We start from the raw sequence: 15146 nt of genomic DNA on the forward strand, positions 1-15146 counted from the left end.
TGTTCTGTTCCCCACTCTGTCTCTGGTGAAGCCTCTCACCGCCCCTGAGCCTCTGGCCTGTACCCCAGTTCTGTATGCACAAATAAATAAATCTTTAAAAAAAAAAAAAAAAAAGTAGGTGCCGGCCCTCCCTGGTGGCGCAGTGGGTTAAAGCACAGCAGTAAGAAGCTAAAGACACTTCAGCATGAGTTCAATTCCCGCCTGCCCCGAGGAGATCCACACGGTGCGGCAGACCTCTTCTGACCTGCCTGATGCTCTCCTCAGCAGTGTACTTTATCGATCTGCCTGTTCTGCTCCCTGCTCTGTGTGTGTGGTGAATCCTCTGACCACCCCTGCACCTCTGGCCTGTACCCCAGTTCTGTATGCATAAATAAATAAGTCTTAAAAAAAAAAGGTAGGTGCACCTTTTAATATTACTGTTAATAACTACAAGTTAGATAACATCGAATTCATGATTCCATTTAATCTTTCCAACAACTCAAAAAGATAGGTACTTGTATTATCCCATTCTATAGGTGAGGAGGTTGAGGTTTCAGAAAGTTCACTAAATTCTAGAAGCTCACATAGTAAGCAGCAGAGCCAGATTTTGATTAGAAAGCTTATGCTTTTGCCTTTAATCAAGTCCTGACTTCTAACTTGCAAATTAGAGCCATGACTTGAAAATTATACTTTTAGCTAGCTCTAAAAGTCATGAAAAAAATTCTGTTTAAATAGAATTTAGATATCAAGTGACTTTCATAATGAACTTCATGTTAGTTTAGCCAAATGATTTTTGAGAAATTCTAAAATATAATTGAACCTTATAAAATGAAGGGGAAAGGCTTGCATGGGAAGGAAGGCAGGGAATGGGGTGACTTAAGGTATTTCTCAATAAAGAATTACACCCATAGCAACTAAATCAGAGACTTTTTAGTATAGAGGAACTGCCCAAAGCCAAAGCTTTGAATGTTTGTTTTGAAAGTGTGCCATTTATTCCATACGTTCTCCCTCAGAAATTAGAGCAATTACCTCTCTCTGAAAAAAATTCCAAGCGTGAGTAAGCCACCGGTATCTAGGTAAACCATAATTGGTCATTCTAGCTTTCAAAGTGACCATGTCTGACCACTGCACTGGAACCTGAAGATAAAAAACAAATTATCAATAACTAACATATAAATACACATACACACACACATGTACAGGTTCACATATTCACAAACACAATCTCTCAGAGTCATACACCTACTGATGTATTTCAATGAACTTGAAATACATTACAATGATATATACTATTTTCAATTTATATTTGTGGTCTAAATGTTATTAAACATTTATTGAACAATCTCTGTGTGTAGATTTTTGCACACAATGAGGAGTTTCTTCAAATGAATGTAATGTAAAGTCATTTAATGCCAATATTAAACTCAAGGAAAATACAAACCAAGTAAACTGTTTTTTCTACAGTTACACCAAAATGCTCTTCATAACAATCGATCATCAAGAGATATGCCCTTTGATTTGATTTCATAGTGTGAAGTTCTCTGAAGTGACTGAAGACTAAGGTACTAAAATAAGAAGAATAAGAAGAATGAAGAAGGGAAATAGTTCAGGTCAGGTTAAGCCTCATTCTGGAATAATTTTATAAGTCATTTTTTAGAAATTATACTTGGAGTCTACTAGCATTCTGGAAAGAATGGTTACCAATTAAAACATTTTGTTTCAATTCTCAGGTCACCTGGCATCGTGGACCATAGTCAAATGTTTACTTATGGCAGAACTCAAGTATACAGCACAATAGCTGGCCGGACAGACAGCATATCATACTGTTTTATCTACACTAATCAGAAGAAACTGGGGCGCACACAGCCACAAGTGTGGCATTACAATAACTCTCTGGAACCTGGACAGACATCCACATCTGCTATAAAGAGTGACACACGCCTTGTCTAGCAGTCTTGAGCCTCAAGACATGGCATATAGCCGAAGAAGGATTAAGAAGAGAAAGGAGCATGGTGAGTAAAAGGCAGAGCAGCAGAAGTCAAGATTAGGATTATTTGAAGAGTTATTTTTTTAAAGATTTATTTGTGCATACAGAACTGGGGTTCAGGCCAGAGGTGCAGGGGCGGTAAGAGAATTCACCAGAGAAAGAGTGGGGAGCAGAAAAGGCTGACTGACGAAGTACACTGCTGACGGTAGCAGCAGGTGGGTCAGGAGAGATTTGCCACGCCATGTGGATCTCCTCCAGGTCAGGTGGGGATTGAACTCATGCTGAAGTGGCTTTAGCTTCTCAGTGCAGTGCTTTAACCCATTGTGCTACCAGGGAGGACCCTGAAGAGTTATTAAAAAAAAAAAAAAGCAATCCTGGCCCTCCCTGGTAGCGCAGCGGGTTAAAGCACTGCACTAAGAAGCTGAAGCCACTCGAGCATGAGTTAGATTCCCGCTTGCCCAGAGGTGACCACATGGTGTGGCAGACCTCTCCTGGCCCGCTCACTGCTCCCCTCAGCAGTGTACTTCCTCGATCTGCCTGTTCTGCTCTGTCTCTGGTGAATCCTCTCACCCTCCGCATCTCTGGCTTATACCCCAGTTCTGTATGAATAAATAAATCTTTTTTTAAAAAAAAAAAAGCAATCCTGAGAGAAGAAATCTAAAAAAATCCTCTCCACAGAAATTTTTCATGCTTCCCTCTTTATTAATGTTCTTTTTGTAAACTTAGAAATGCAAAATACATAAGCAAATAGCCCAGCATTCAATGTCACTTCCTAAATAATGTGCAGATGGGGTTGATTTTGTTCATAGCATTTTTGACATAGTTCAAAGAACTAGCCAAAGTTCAAGTTACTCACTATAAATTATTATTTTATATCCGTTTGATAAAATTAATGGAAGTGAAATAAATTCCTTCAAAATGTATAATCTGAAACAATATTATTGGTAGTTTCTCTTCAAGAGACGGAATAAAGGAGGCAACTATGTATAAGCAACAGAAATAATGGAGAAATGTGTTCTGATGTCAAGTCTCTTGATTTGGTTATTACAACAGTCCTATTTTTAATATTATTTTCCAGAATAAATATGTTGTTTCTCCCTTGTGACCACAATTGATCTGAGACTAAATGTGGCAAGAAACAGAGGAAATCATTGAGGTTCTGGCACAAAATATTGTAATCTGGCCATAAAGGAAAAACACAGTTATTGGCTCCTTGCATGGAACAGTTAAGGGCACAAAGCCCATTCTATGCAAAGGCTGGGTTCTACAAAATTTGGCAGCTAATAAACTTTAATGGCGCTTTTCATTCACACTGCAATTAGTGCAAACGGAATTTTTAAAAATCTGACAAACTTTTTCCCCAATACACTGCTTTTCACATTTCACCTTTAAAACGCTTGCTCTATCCTAGTGACTTAATAGGGGAAGATTTGCACAAACAGTCACATTTGCCCTCAGTTGAAAAGGTACTTTTCACTCTTTTAGTACTTGTGATAGACTAAGGAGATATTTGCAGATCATTTCTTAAAGGGCTAGAAGAAAGCACTGATTCAAGTCAAAATTCCTTTGAGTTTCCTCAAATTTCTGAGATTATACTACAATCCCAGCATTTCCTTGTTAAGCTCATTAAATTAATTCATTTCAAATGTGTACCTTAGATTTATCAAATATTAGTATGACATGAACATGATACAAGCATTTTTAAATCTATGAAAAAATTTAGGCTCATGTCTTAAAAACCTCTTAATGACCCAAAAGACACAATCAAAAGCTGAGTGAGGGGGGTCAAGAATTAATTATATGATTTATTATCTACTGCTTGAATGTCAAGGCGATACAGGCATTTCTAGAAAACACACAATAAAAGACCTTCTCTTATGAAAAAGACACAGAAACAGTCTTTGGAACCAACCACCTTTGAACACCACTAAATATACAAAGTTTCTAAGATTGACTAACGCTAGAATTCTCGAAGGTAGCAAGAGATTTCCAAATACTTCAGGGGAGATTCAGTTTTGAAGGAAGTTCTTACTTGCTATTAAACTAGTTAAACCCTGTACTGTCTTTGCCATGTTTACTAAAGGAAAAAAAATAATAATCATAAATTCTTGGGTCTTACTGAGAATTGTCATAGTTTGCAGGCCAAGCATTTCCAGAGGAGTACAGATGTGCCACAGCACCAAAGCATCATTTCCATGTAAATTGGAGGGGGCAGAGTACCTACTGGTCTGTAATTACCACTTAGTATTCAAACACTGTCACAGTACAGTAGCAGATTCACCACAGAATGTTTGCTAACTGCATCAATATCAGAAAAAGCTTTGATTTTATTAGACAACTGCCAAAACACATCTCTGAAAAAAACGCAAAACAACCTCCCTCTCTTCTTCCGAAATCTTAAATTTTAAAACGCTGAAGCCTCAACTGGGGAATTGGTCACAAAAGCAAACATCCAAGTCCCCATCCTTTCTTCCTCTGCTTTTCCCTCCATTCTGAATCAGCACATCTGATCTAAAGTTGCATAATGTGCATTTTAAAGACTCATCCTAGGTAACTTCCTGCTATAGATACTCTAAGAACTACACATTGAAAAACATCATCTTATTTAAATTGAATTACTTTACAAAAGAATCTGGTCTGCCCCTATGAAAACAGCCAGTAATCACAGATATTCAAAGATGCTTTGCTCTCATTTTTGATAAATGCACCAACTTTTACCAATAAAGTGAGAAACATCAAATAAGTAATAATACACAATGTAAGCAAAGGTGTAATATCAGTGATAAACAAAAATGACTGGTAGCATCTTAGCTGCTAACTCTTCATGCTAACATAGAGCTGGGGCATGTGGAAAATTCCCCCACCCATTTGGGTTTTTCTGAGGCTAGATGAATGAACAAATTAATAGTAAACATATTAATAGAAGAAGCAGCCAAATTTTAATAACATCCATATGGAGAATTTACAAGGCAGTAAATGGGACAAATGGGGGTTTATATCCTGTGCAAATGGACTGTGGTATCAAGGAAAAGGGAGAATATATATGAAAAGGAAGGAAGGCTGCATCTTTACTCCAACAGTGAAAAGATGATAGTCCTCTGACTGATGCAGTTAGCAAACATTCTCAGTTGAGGCTTCAGCATTTTAAAATTTAAGATTTCGGAAGAAGAGAGGGAGGTTGTTTTGCATTTTTTCAGAGATGTGTTTTGGCAGTTGTCTAATAAAATCAAAGCTTTTTCTGATATTGATGCAGTTAGCAAACATTCTGTGGTGAATCTGCTACTGTACTGTGACAGAACAGACATATTCAGTGATAAATCTACACCTGGATAATACCTCCCCCAACAAACTCTAGGTCATAAAAAGGGAGCAGCAATTGTTTCTTCCAGTAGGGGAAGGGTAAAAGAACTAAGACAAAAACAAAAGTTTCTCCTCAGTCTCTAAGGTCTTCATTGCTATTAACTCAAAATAATCTGCATTCTTTAAGTGACGGTAATAGTTTCTTCCCAAGGTCCACTGGGTTTCAGTTGACCTTAGTTCTGCATACCAAGGTGACGCTTATGGGAAAAGGCCTACCCGGGACATATTAAGAAAGCCTATCTGACCCGTTGGGGAGACCAATCCCACATTAACTATAAAAACTGTTCTAGCCGTTTCAGTTGTTAAAATGAATGAGTGACATGCTGAAGAGCTAAGTCTCCAACTTGAGAATGTTTCTAGACTAACATAGCAACATCTTAAAGTGGAAGATCAGTTTGCTACACAGAAGACACACTTTCTTGTCATCGGTAGGCAGCTACACTGTTTCACGTTATAAGGCTTTCATGTAGACTTTCAAACTTATGTAAATTTGGTTGTATATGCAAATCTTTCCTACTCTATACTCAGAAGTTGATAAAATTGTTTTGGAACATATATTATTTTTAGCCTCTATATCCATGTTTAAGCAATCTGTGGAGCTAAAGACGCCAGATGAAATATTACCAATTATGATTGGGAACAATGTTTTAGATACAGAAAAGAAAATGTTATCTTTCAGAAGTAATGGGAATCCTTGTCCTCATCATAGAGTATAAACATTTCAATGGATAGCTATGTGTCCAAATGACTACAAGGTATCTAACTTTAAAAACTCAACTAAATATTGTTTCTTCCAAACTGTGATTATATTCCATTTTGAACTCACCACAATTTCCTGCTCATATGTCCAAACTCCACAAGCCAGTTCTACACAGAAAATGACAAGTAAACTTCCAAAGTACTGTGGAAAAACAAAATTAATGCTATTAGTATACAATCAAAGTAAAAAAATGGTCATCAGAAATGAACTAATGACTATTCAGTATTACTTGCTAACGGACTATAAAATAGAGACACATCTACATTGTACTTCTTTGGGAAAAGAAGGGGAAATTTTTAACTATTTAGAGACGTCTGGATCCAACATTCAATAGTTCGCTGAGTGGACCATTCTTTATTAGTCATCTCCTGGGGTGAATCTTTTTAAATTGCCAGTACTTTCATTAGGTTAAATTAGAATTTGCATGTTTGCCAGTATATCTTGATAAATTATAATCAAGTTCTCTGAGAAGCTAAACCTAATTTATTTCAAAGTGGATGAAGTGCCTACTACCAGATTTTAACCCATTGTTCTAGGCAAAGTGCCTCCTAAAATTCTTAGAAAAACAAAATAGGGAGCAAAATTTCTACTGCTGGTGACACTTTAAAATGTATAGCCAGTTCTTATTATGCAGAAAGTACTTGAGATATGTAAAAGAATACCAGGAATTCTGATAAGGCATGCATGGGGAAGTAAATAACATAAAACTGAACACCATGTCAAAACAGAAATGAAGACAAAAATTATGAAGATTCCCATGAAATAGAGAATTATGCAGGGTCCTGAAATGAGGGAGGATTGCAACAAAAAGTGTTCAAGAATTTCAAGGAAATAAAAACAATGAACAAGGAAACAGAGGCAGCTGGGAAGTAAATTATAGGATCAGAGGAAAGAGAGCCCATCGATCTTGCTGGAGAAGGACAGGTCAGAAAAGAGGAATGCTAGGAAATTGAATTTGAAAGATAGAATGAAGCTAGGTTAGTGGGAACTTTGATATGATAACAGATTCACTCTATCATGAAGACTAGAAGGTGGCATTTTTTGAAGTCTGAATAGGGAAAAAAACACAACTAAATAGATTAAATGACTAGCTTAGGTTCTATATGGTTTGGAAGAGAAAGGCTGAGTGGTGTGATTCTCTAAAAGGCAATAAAGGGCCCTCCCTGGTGGCGCAGCAGGGTAAAGCACAGCACTGAGAAGCTTAAGCCACTTCCACATGAGTTCGATCCCCGCCTGCCCCGGAGGTGACCGACCACATGGCGTGGCAGACCTCTCCTGACCCGCCCGCTGCTCCCCTCAGCAGTGTACTTCGTCGATCTGCCTGTTCTGCTTCTCTCTCTGTCTCTGGTGAAGAGTTTCACTGCCCCTGAGCCTCTGGCCTATCCCAATTCTGTATGTATAAATAAATAAATCTTAAAAAAAAAAAAAGGCAACAAAGAGGAGATAGGAGGTGAGGTGCTCACTATAGATGGTGCCCTTGCAAATAGGCAGGAAAGAACAGCTTTAAAGAGATATAATAAAAGAACAACTGGCCAGAGAGTTGACCTATTGGATTTACTAACCATGTAGGGAAGACATTTCACCAAAATAAAGATATTAGAAGAGTAACTAATTCTATGGGAAGATTAAAAAAAAAAAAAGTTTTGTCAGATCAACACAGAACTGTTTACCCAGTTATTGGAAATGTAAATTTGGAACATACTCAGTTTTACCCACAGGTAAAAAGAGCTATGGGAAAACAAGCCAGGAAAAGTGAGTATCAAGTACAAAGCCATTGTGACAGAGGAACTGGTGAGTGCTACCTGGCACACAGAAGGCGTGGGAGAGGACAGGGAGTACAAGCAGGTGACATGGACAGGAATAAAGGGCCAGATCTTCATGGGCCACAGAAGGATTTTAGATTTTAAGTGGAACAGAAACTTATGAGCAGGTCACATGATCTTACAAACATAATGAAAATATATGATTCTTATTGTACGAAAAACAACAGGGCCCTCCGTGGTGCTGCAACGGGTTAGGACTCAGCACTGCAGGCTGGCCACAGCTGCTTCAGTGTGAGTTCGATCCCCAGCCCCGGGGGGTGACCTGCCTGCTGCTCCCCCCAGCAGTGTACTTTGTCAGTCTGCCTGTTCTGCTCCCCACTCTGTCTCTGGTGAGGCCTCTCACTGTCCATACACCTCTGGTTTGTACCCCAGTTCTGTATGCGTAAATAATTAACTCTTAAAAAAAAAAAGAAAAAAAAACAATAGCAAAAATGTTGGCATGGCCAAGGTAACTCAAGAAAAGATTGCTGGGCTGGATTGGGAGTAAGGACTCAGGTAATGGACTGTCCCATCAACACTTGTTCATAACCATTGCCAAAAAAGGGGAGAGCAAATTAGGAGATATAGAAAATCTGCTGGTTTTCTACCAGGTATGCTATATTTCTTATGATTTTCACAAATTATGACTACTAGTTTTAATTTTTTCCTTCATATAAAAAAATAAAAATGAATATGTTTGTGTAATCGCTTAGACAACAATGTGACTTAAAAATAATTGGTTCTGGGCCCTCCTTGATGGTGCAGCGGGTTAAAGCACAGCACTAAGAAGCTAAAGCCACTTCAGCATGAGTTCAATCCCTCCCCAGAGGTGATCCACATGGTGCAGCAGACCTCTCCTGACCCACCCACTGCTCCCCTCAGCAGTGTACCTCATCGATCTGCCTGTTCTTCTCCCCACTCTGGTGATTGTCTCAACACCCCTGCACCTCTGGCCTGTACCCTAGTTTTGTGTGCATAAATAAATAAATCTTTTTAAAAAATTGGTTTAAAACAAGAAGTATTTTCTTAAGTGGATCCCATTTTATAAGCACTTTTATTTTCGATGTAAAAAATACACAGTACTCAGTTTCAGCCTGTGCAGATCTCATTTCCAAGCATTGTCTTAAAGATCTTTGCCTTGAAATGAAGGGTGAAAGAAATTTTGTAAATAGAATACTCCAAATTAGTTTTTCACCAAACTGTCTTCAATGTACTTCCATCAGTTTACTTTAAAAATTCTAGACATGAACCATACTGTACTTACACCTTACATTAGGAAGAGCCCAAGTTCAGTAATTATATAGATGGCCAATATTCTTTTTTTTTTAACCACCCAAAGAAACTTTATTGTTTTCCTCACTCTCTCTTGAATACATTTTTTTTTAATTACAAAGTTAATTTTTACATCATTTTGCACATTTTTTTTCCATCTCGATTGTAATCCCCGCAGGTTTCCCATCACCAAATCACCCCTGTGCCACCACCATAGTCCCGTGCATTTCCTTCCCTTCCCCCCCCACCCCGTTTTTGATCCCATTCCCCACTCCACCCCCACAGAATGTCTCTGGTATATGGTTGTTCATTATTTTTGTTATTTTCTCGCCTGGTCCATTATACTCCTGCTATGAGTGAAACCATCCAGTATTTTTCTTTCTCTTTCTGGCTTATCTCACTAAGCATGATCTTTTCCAGCTCCATCCAAGTTGCTGCAAAAGACATGTGTTTCTCTTTTTTGGTTGCTGAGTAATATTCCATTGTATATATGTACCACATCTTTCTAATCCAGTCATCTACTTTTGGGCATTTGGGCTGCTTCCATGTTTTTCCAATTGTAAATAAAGCAGCAATAAACATGGGGGTACAAGTATCTTTTTCAATCAGTGTTTTTGTGTCTTTTGGATAGATACCTAGGAGTGTGATTGCTGGGTTGTAGGGAAGCGCCATGTTTAGCAGTTTGAGGAACCTCCAAACAGTTTTCCATAGTGGTTGTACTAGTTTGCATTCCCACCAGCAATGCAGGAGAGTTGCTTTTTCGCCACATCCTCGCCAACAATTGTTGTTGCTAGTTGTTTGAAGATGTGCCATTCTAACTGGGGTGAGGTGGTATCTCATTGTGGTTTTAATTTGCATCTCCCTTATTACGAGTGATGTTGAACATTTTTTCATATGCCTGTTGGGATGGCCAATATTCTTAACCACGATAAGACCCTGGGAGAGAGTGAGACTCCAGGGCACAATTACATTGAGGTTCTTTTGCTTTCTCAGATTCCTAACCTAAACTCTTTTCAAAATTGATATGTGTTTACAATAAAACCGAAGCAGCCCTGTAAACGCAAGATATCTCTAAAGATAAAACATGGACACGGGCGAGAATTATGTGTGTGGCTGGAAATACCCTATTCTCTATCCGCCTCACCCTTCTTGCTCACTTAACTGCCAGACGTGGGTTCGGGCTGGCAGGGATCTTGTCCTCAAACATGACTATCCATAGGAAATACCCTGCCGGTGCCTTAGGGATAAACATGCAGATTTCTGGATTGATTTTTTTTATCCTTTAAAATCCCACTTGAGTCATCTCTTTTGCCTCCTGCAGCACGGACCGGCTTAGGTGTCTGTGCTGCACCAGCAGACAGACCTCCGGTATAGGCTGTTGTTCTTTGCTGTTTGACTTTTCTCCACCCTTCTGTGTACCAGGGTTCCCCTGCCTCCTGTATTCCAGGCCTCGGAGATTTCAGCTCTTCGGCTAGTTGACTGCCTCACCCACAAGTCACAGTGCTCGCTCAATTGCCTGCCCATAGTTCTGGTGAGCGTGGCTTTTGTGCTGAAACACTTTACCCTTCCCAATATCTGTCCCACAGCTGGTACTCAGTAAATGGTGGTGGTAATGATGATCTGTTTACCAAGTAAAAAGACCAGTTTCTGATTTTCTAGCACTTCTCTAAGTTAGATGCTGAGTCTCTTGTTAACATTTTTCTCTCCCAGACTTCTGCTTTTACGTTTCTATTTTAAATATTGCCTCCTGTTCTCCTACGTATCATTTTGTGGTTTATACTATGATAATCCAGTTTGCTTTTAGCTATGCATTCTCTCCCCGTCTATCCTGAGCTTCTCTCAACCAAATATAAAAAATAATGAAGGAAGGGAAAGTAGTGTTTGTTTACACAAGGAAATTAGAATGCAATTATTTGCTTTAAAAATTATGCAATGCAGAGCTCCTCTAAATGGCTAAGGTCCTGTATTGTAATTAGGTTAAAATTCATATTCTATGAATAAGCTTTTTCCTTTAACATATGTTTATAAAAAAAACTACATCAAGTAGGACAAACTGATAACAGGACACACCCCCAAATGAAGCAAAGAATGTGATTTCTTTTCGCCAAGCCTTTCAAAATGAGGTTAACTACTTTTCAACTCAACGATGAGTTCCCTCACTTAGTTACATAATAGAAGGTTAACAATATGCTGTATGTTAAATCTTTTTAGTTTTTTTTTTTTTTGACTATACAGATGGAAGAACATGGACTTTGAAATAAAATAGACCTGGCCTCAGATTCCTCTTTCTATATATACAAGTTGGGTGACCTTGAGCAGACCACTGAGTCTGTTTCCTCATTTGTAAAATGAGAATATTAAAATTACCTTACAATGTGCTGAAGATTATATCACAGGAAAAGTACCCCCTCGATGATAGTCATAATTATTTTTCAAAACATTTTTATTAGAAAACTAAATCAGGAAGGGTGTAGAGGACAGGAAACCCAACTTATTTTTTAAAAGTAATGAAATCAATTTGTCTGTTATCTTAAACTAATTAGGGTTGGCCACAGAATACCAAGAACGTCATATGTCAGAATACCAAAGACGTTCTATGTCTTTACATAGGAAGTATTTGAGCAGGAAGGGAAGGGCATGGAACCCCACCTTCCTATTTCACAGCCGGGTGAATTGTGGGTAAATGCATCCCTCACAGAAATGACACTAGAAATGACCCCCACCCCCACTTACCCTGCCCCCCATTAATTTCACCTCTTTTCATGTGCACAGACAAAATAGTAAAATCTGAAAGTGGCCCTTTCTTAAACATTTAGTTATAAAAATCTGGTTCCCTAATCCCTGCCACTGGGATCTTCCAGCAAATAAAGTTGACTGAACACATGCCGTTTCCTTTCTCCCTCTTGAAATGTCACTAAAGCAAAAGTAAGGGCTATTTTAAAAGGCATAAACCCAAAGATCAAGGAAAAGAAGACAACACCAAGTATATGTTAGGTGGTGCCAAGAAGATCCAAGAGGAGCAAACCTCTTAGTGGCTCACCCAAAAGCGGTGTTGAAACAGTAGTGGGGAGAATCTGGGATCAACCTGGCTCCCATTGCAGGGCCCAACACACTGAGGCTGGACACCCCTGGAAGTGAGCAAAGCCAGTGTAAAAAAAGAGGATGATTTGTTGAAAACCTGCACAGGATGTTAGATACCTCAATTCCTCTTCCCACACTGCAGTGGGATGACTGTTCACTTTCACCAATAATGAAGTCGGAGGGCTATCCTGTGAAACAAGAAAAGGGAGTCTCAGGCCTGGGGTCCCTAGGGACAGTAGAGCAAAAGTTCAGTACTAGGAACAGGGAACCAAAGTCCAAATTTACAGATACGTTCCACTCAAGTTCAAAAATCCAATCCAAACCAAATAGCTTTGGATTTTGCTATAGAATATCAGAAGCTGGGCATGACTGTATTCAGAATTCTGATGAACAAATTATCTCCAACCTACACTTTTTGTATTACATACATTATATAAACCTATTATATATATATATGTATATATATACACACACACATATATATGTATATATATATATGTATATATATATATACACACATATATATATATGTATATATATACACACACACAGTGTGTGTGTGTGTGTATGTGTAAAGTCACTTTTAAACATAAAGGCTTTAAAATTTTATACCTTATGAATGCTTTTTCAGGAAACTAGTAGAAGCTGTGCTCCCTAAAATGAGAGACTAAACTGAGAAAGACAATGACGTGGATTCCAGGAAGCAAAGGATCTAAAATAAGAGGGAGGCAAAGGAAATCCCAGAACGGTAGTAAGGATATCCCATGCCAGTAACAGCTTCAGCAAGTCTAGAACATTCAAAGAGAGATAACTTTGAAAAGTTTTTTTTTTTCTAGAAAGTCCAAAACATTGGAATATATAAAGAAAAAACTTCTACTGAGGGAGTTTAGTGTTGAATTAGACAGAAATGCATAGAAAACAGTTATTAACTCCACAAAAAATAAAGGATTATTCTGGAAAGAAAAGTAAGCCCAGTACTTTACCTGGCACAGCATGAAAAGCATTTACAAAGTCATGGTTATGTAAACACTGATGTAATCAAAATTATATGTTCATATTGAGGTCTGATAGGACGCATGCTTGAAGGGTGGAGGGCCTGAGGGTCAGGAAGGTGCTAGTTATTCTATGTCTATGGAAGTTAATGGACTGTACTTGAAAGTAAAAATTAACAGTATGAGAAAGTTACATAATATGTGATTTAGAGATTTGGACGTAAATTCCAAGGGTATCTGTTAAACTTGAAAATGGCTGCTTCCCAGGGGTGGACAACTATTTTTCAAATTAAGCCTTTTGGCATTAAATGCACAGTGTACATGATACGTATGAGGCTCTCTGAGAAAAACTGAAACAAACAATAGCCCCATGAAACCTTTACACAAAAGAGAAAAATGTTGGTAGCAGGAAGATTTTATACATACTTTACATAGTAAAACTTGTGCAGAAAAGCTGCAAATTGTAAGTAGACCAATAACATCTCATGGTTAATGGCATACAGGGGAAACTTTATACTCAGGTATAAAGGTATATTTTTGCTAAATATGCCTTCAGTAGCTCCTCACAATAGGAATAATAATAACATTCACAAAGTGTATACTTAACTGTGATTTCTAAATACCCTCAGAGATCTTTCTCTAGACCCTGTATGGAAATTTAGATCTCTCCTTCAGTATTGTTCACTGAAACCATATTTATAGTCTGCTCAAAAGAGTATGAGTTGGATTATTTTCCATAATACTTCATTTCCATCACAAAATTAGGAAGCTTAGAGGCCCTCCCTGGTGGCGCAGCGGGTTAAAGCACTGCACTGAGAAGCTAAAGCCACTTCCGCATGAGTTCGATTCCCGCCTGCCCTGGAGGTGACCACATGGCGTGGCAGACCTCTCTTGACCTGCCCGCTGCTCCCCTCAGCAGTGTACTTCGTTGATCAGCCTGTTCTGCTCCCCAATCTGTCTCTGGTGAAGCCTCTCACCGCCCCTGAGCCTCTGGCCTGTACCCCAGTTCTGTATGTACAAATAAATAATAAAATCTTAAAAAAAAAAAATAGGAAGCTTAGAATTCTATGCTATAGTCAATTCTTTTCAATGAGAGAGATTTTGGCTTTTTTTTTGTTTAGGAGATAGATATGTGCATACATGTGTGTGTGTGATCAGGTAGTGTGAGTATATAAAATTAAAAGTACAATGAAATCATTTACACATCTGTGTGTATAAATGTATGTATGTGAGTGAATGCATGTACACGTATGGACACACATGAATCCTTTATGGTACCAAAAGATTTATAGACTCAAAAAAATTTCTTTTCCAAAATATCATTATCTCTACTTTCTACGAAAAGGGAATTTTTAGCTAGGCACAGTCACCCATGATTGAGGCAACAAAATGCTGAGTTTTCAATGAACAGTGTCCTGGATTCAGATACCAGCTCTACTACTCAGTAGTTGAGCAAATGCCCTAACCTTGCTGTCTCAGTGGCATCACCTGTGAAATGAGGCTAATTATAGGGTTAGTCTCAGAGTAGAGTTAGGAAAGTTTAATGAGTAAATAGAAGAGTTTCACATACAAAAAAATATGCTAATAGGGCTGCGGATGGCAGTGTTAACAATTCTTCATAACCCTCCCTCCACAGGCCCAGAGCTGCCAAGCACACTCACATACAAGTACTAAACCGCCTTGTCTTTGAGTCAGTCAGAAGCCACCTAAAAACACTATGTTCCCATCTTTGACCTTTTGTAGTTGGGGAAAAAAAAAATTCCAATAATAATGAAATTTTAAGGATGCAAATTTTTTTCTCCCACCTATTACAGTTAATTAAAAACACAAATGCGTTTTTAATTGTCATTTCAAAATCCTTGACAAGTCATCTCAACTCTCTCATCTTCTTTGTTTTGAATTTATATTAAGTC

The 15146-nt window shown here is 38.3% G+C and overlaps 1 protein-coding gene across 1 annotated transcript in view; it reads right to left on the minus strand.

Annotated features, from left to right (window-relative positions):
• TSPAN12 (tetraspanin 12) overlaps nucleotides 1-15146 on the minus strand; it is a 66085-nt gene that overhangs the window by 21055 nt on the left and 29884 nt on the right. The window contains exons 5-6 of the mRNA XM_004676976.2: nucleotides 6153-6227; nucleotides 1009-1116 (exon numbers count right to left, since the gene is read on the minus strand). Of these exons, the coding sequence (XP_004677033.1) occupies nucleotides 1009-1116; nucleotides 6153-6227 (183 nt within the window). The remainder of the gene's footprint in view (nucleotides 1-1008; nucleotides 1117-6152; nucleotides 6228-15146) is intronic.

Source organism: Condylura cristata, unplaced genomic scaffold (assembly GCF_000260355.1).
Source record: "Condylura cristata isolate star-nosed mole 26May11 unplaced genomic scaffold, ConCri1.0 scaffold00005, whole genome shotgun sequence".
Lineage (NCBI taxonomy): Eukaryota > Metazoa > Chordata > Mammalia > Eulipotyphla > Talpidae > Condylura > Condylura cristata.